Here is a 4,213-nt window from a genome sequence, read left to right on the forward strand (position 1 = left end):
TAACTGAAAAAGTCAGGTGTGCCAATACTTTTTTCCCCAATATAGTATATGCACATAAGCCATGTCCAGAAAAGAGGATAGAGCAATCGTATTATAAGTGAAAATATTTATTACATTTTTATATATTTATCAAATAAGAATGAGAAAAATATGCTTTCTGCAGAGGATGCAAACAAGTTCAGAGTGAGTGTCACCTGAATGGAGCATTTAGTGTTTGAATGTACCCAGGTCTCCCCTAATACGTTTTCTCCTGGGTTGTGAACGCAGTTATATGCGCGCACCTTGCTTTTTCTCTTTTATTTCTTCAGTCCTTCAGTCCTCCTCTTCTTTATTGAACAGATCCATAGCTATCAAACCCCCCAAAAAAGTCACCAACTTGGAGTGAAATGTACTGTCAGAGTCAGGAAAGCAGTGTTATTGGTGCTGTACTGTATGCGCTCTTTGCGCATGAGTTTGACACATCTCAGGTTTCCCTCTGAAGGGTTAACACGGGCTCCACGCGTTTCTCACGTAGGCAGGTATCCCAGTACCAACCCCAACTTACAGCCAGATGTTTTGTGAAGCCTCTATAATAAACCTCGGAGCAATTCAGAACTGTCATGTGCGCGTAAAAGGAGAGATCCAGGCATCGGCGTCGGATCTAAACGGTTTCTGTTACCACCCAATAGAACTACAAGGACTTTTCTTCTCTTTCCTTTTCTTTTCTCTACACGCTTGATTGGAGCAGGTCCGGTTCTGACAAGGATATCTGGCACCGCTGAAGGCGCACCGAGATCACAGCGATCCTGATTTTCCCGAGAATAACACGCTCCAGTAAAGCCATGCGTCGCTGGATGTGGTTGTTTTTGGTCAGGGAGTTGGTAATGCTGCGCGTCAGAGGCATGGCTTTGCAGAAAGCCGCGTTCTCGCACGCCGGGCTCTGCCCTAACGATGTGAACCCCAACCTGTGGGTGGACGCAATGAGCACCTGTACCCGGGAGTGCGAGTCCGACCAGGTGAGTGCTTCTAAGATCTTTTCTAGAAAACCAACGTCTTCTTTTGCAGATCCATTTCTTTAGAACACATTTGAGTCATGCAGAACAACTGCAGAGCAATATAAGAAGTTCTAAGAGAATCTAAGACATAACCAGGTCCAAACTGTGGAATCACTGTCATATTAAAAAATATTAAAGAATTATTAGAAAAAAAAATTCCTCGAGGGTTCGTTCTAAACAATAAGCGGCTGTTAATTTATAACTTATGAGTCCTTTTTTTAATAAGCATTCAGTCACAAATAGAACCGAAGTAGAAAAAAATATATGTAGGTATTTTGAAGAATATGCTTTAATAATAAATGTATTGATAGAATAAATACTGGAATGCTTTCACAGAATGTGATGTACCACTAGGACCACTACAACAACAACTACTACGATCACTACTACTACTAATAATAATAATGGACAAAACCCTCAATGTCTGATTATGCCTGATTATTATTATGTCTGATTAAAATCTCCCTCTGTAGGAATGTGAGACTTTTGAAAAGTGCTGCTCGAATGTTTGTGGGAGCAGGAGCTGTGTGGCGGCCCGCTACATGGATGCGACAGCAAAGAAGGGAGCTGACGGCATACCGAAAAAAGTGACCTGCGATAAGTTCCTGTGCACCCAGCAGGGCTCCGAGTGTCACATCTGGAACGGGCAGCCTACGTGCAAGTGCAGAGACCGGTGTGAAAAAGAGCCGCATTTCACCTGTGCGTCGGACGGAATGACCTACTACAACAAGTGCTACATGGATGCTGAAGCCTGCTCCAAAGGCATCACGCTGTCCGTAGTGACCTGCAGGTCGCACCCTGTAAACACGAGTCCTCTACCTCCAGGAACGACTGCCCTCCTGACGACCACCCTACTGCTCACCACTCTGTTAGATGTGCAGCCCCCGGTTATTAGCGGCAGCCCAATAGAGCAGTCTGTATTTGTGGGTGACACAGCAAGCTTCCTATGTGAGGTGACTGGCTGGCCAAAGCCTGAGATCACCTGGGAGAAGCAACTGGAGGGAAAAGAGAACACTGTTATGAAACCCAATCACGTGCTGGGAAATGTGGTTGTCACTAATGTTGGACAGCTGGTAATCTATAGTGCTCAACTCGAAGATATCGGTGTTTACACCTGCACAGCTACAAACTCAGGGGGTTCAATCCAAGCCCATTTTCCACTCTCTGTGAAACAAAGAGACCCATTTGAGTTGGAGAAACCAAAGAACCTGTCTTCTTTCCCTGCTGAGGAGTGCAAGAAGGAGCCAGATGCAGGTAATTGCGGTGTTGAGGAGCTCAGTTGGTATTTTGACAGCAAGAGGAACAGTTGCTTCACATTCACCTACGGTAACTGCAATCAGAACCAGAACCACTTCGACAGCTTTGACTCTTGCATGCTGTCCTGCCAGGCCGAACTGCCCGCCCCGTGTGGTCTCCCCAGCCTTCAGGGTCCCTGCAAATTCTACAAACCACGCTGGGCCTACAGCAGCACTCTCAATCAGTGCCAGCCCTTCATCTACGGGGGTTGTGGAGGCAACGACAACAACTTTGAAACCAAAGAGTCATGCGAGGACTTGTGCCCGTATCCTAAGAACCACCGCTGTAAGCCATGCAAATCGCAGCACAAGATGGTGTCCAGCTTCTGCAAGAGTGACTTTGTGATCCTGGGCCGCATGACCGAGCTGACGGAAGAGGAAAGCTCGGGCCGGGCGCAGATCAGCGTGGACGAGATCCTTAAGGATGAGAAGATGGGGCTTAAGTTCATGCAGAACCAACCCTTGGAGGTGACGTTGCAGAACATGGACTGGAACTGCCCGTGTCCCAATGTAACTCTCTCGGACGGTCAGATCATAATCATGGGTGATGTGCAAAACGGAATGGCCGTGCTCCAGCCAGACAGTTTCGTCAGCCAGTTGAGCGTACGGCGACTCCGCAGGCTGCGTGAGGTGATCAACAAAAACACATGCGAAATTCTGAAAGAGTTCCGGGAATAGGGCAGTGCTCTTAGCCCAAGATGACTGCTATTCTTTTGCAAACTCACACGGACAATGACATTTATCAATGTAAAAACTATGCAAAGTATCTATTGGAGAACTCTTCCGTTCCAAAATGACATTTTTTTTTGTTTACTTCTTTTTTTAAATCCTTTTCCTTAACTTACCGCATACCTGATTTAATTTTTTCTTTCTTTTTTTCCCTTTGTTGATTATATATTGTACTCTTGTGTATGAGTAGTGAGTCGTCTAACATCCACAAAATTCCAGGCCAGTTAAGATGTTTGCTTTGACAAGGTTGTATATACAGTATGAGACACAGCTGTTCACCCATGAGACAGTGTCAACTTTCAACGTCTTCATAGGAAACCTGCTAAAATGCCTCGTAGGTTAAAGTGAAAGAACACATTTGTAGGCATAGGAAAGCATTAATCAGACCCATCTGCTAGACCACATCCAAACTGCACCCCAGCTTCAAAATGATAACGATTTAAGGTGGTTCATTCAAGGTATCTGTTTCGTTTCATGTCTGAAATTCTAGGACTATTACTGGAGGTGAATGACAATGTCTCAAAAAAAAAAAAAAAACGGTCGTAATATACCGTAAAATGCACACTTGTATTATATTTACTCTGAAGTTTGCTTTCGGATATATCTGCGTTTCCATCCTGCCCGCAATTTCTGCCACGACGACCTTTTGATGTACAGCTGGATATTTTCGCAGCGAGGACAATCTTGAAGTGATTTTGTTTCCCTTTTATTTATTTTAACGTATTTTGTTCGCGCCAAACATTCATTTCCTGTAAGCACGTTCACGTTTTTTAATTTTGAAATCATATTTGTACAAAATGTCACTGAATGAATAAATAAATAAGTCTTATTGTTTGACTATCATTCTTTTTTTCTTTTCCTTTGTTAGTACCTGCCTTTTGAGTTATTCTGGGAGTTCTGTATAATGATGTATACATGATGGGTATACATTACTCCAAATCCAGACTGACAGTACCGCATTCTCTTACGAACATTATCAAAACACATGGCAAAAGAAAATCAAATTAAAATGGCAAAGACAATCTTGAGATAATGCCATGAGCATCTTAAGTTGTAATCCAGCGTACCACTGTAGATTAATTCATTAATAGAGACTTAAAGCATTTTTCTGCATTGCTCTGGACAAGGGCTCCTGCTAAATGCCACGCATGTAAT

At 43.7% G+C, this 4,213-nt stretch overlaps 1 protein-coding gene across 1 annotated transcript; it reads left to right on the forward strand.

The window, feature by feature from the left end:
• Positions 1–489: 489 nt before the first annotated feature.
• wfikkn2b (WAP, follistatin/kazal, immunoglobulin, kunitz and netrin domain containing 2b) lies at positions 490–3,862 on the forward strand. Its single transcript, XM_046854224.1, has 2 exons — positions 490–995; positions 1,508–3,862. The coding sequence occupies exons 1-2, from the start codon at positions 822–824 to the stop codon at positions 3,005–3,007; spliced, it is 1,674 nt and encodes a 557-aa protein (XP_046710180.1). The 5' UTR covers positions 490–821; the 3' UTR covers positions 3,008–3,862.
• The last annotated feature ends 351 nt before the right edge of the window (positions 3,863–4,213 follow it).

The sequence above is a fragment of the Silurus meridionalis genome, chromosome 7 (assembly GCF_014805685.1).
Source record: "Silurus meridionalis isolate SWU-2019-XX chromosome 7, ASM1480568v1, whole genome shotgun sequence".
In the NCBI taxonomy this organism is placed as follows: domain Eukaryota; kingdom Metazoa; phylum Chordata; class Actinopteri; order Siluriformes; family Siluridae; genus Silurus; species Silurus meridionalis.

Excerpts from the sequence above, each read along its gene's own strand:
- wfikkn2b (XM_046854224.1), top strand. The coding sequence starts at position 822 with ATGCGTCGCTGGATGTGGTTGTTTTTGGTCAGGGAGTTGGTAATGCTG. Across the intron at positions 996-1,507 it reads GGGAGTGCGAGTCCGACCAG|GAATGTGAGACTTTTGAAAA; the intron begins GTGAGTGCTTCT and ends CTCCCTCTGTAG.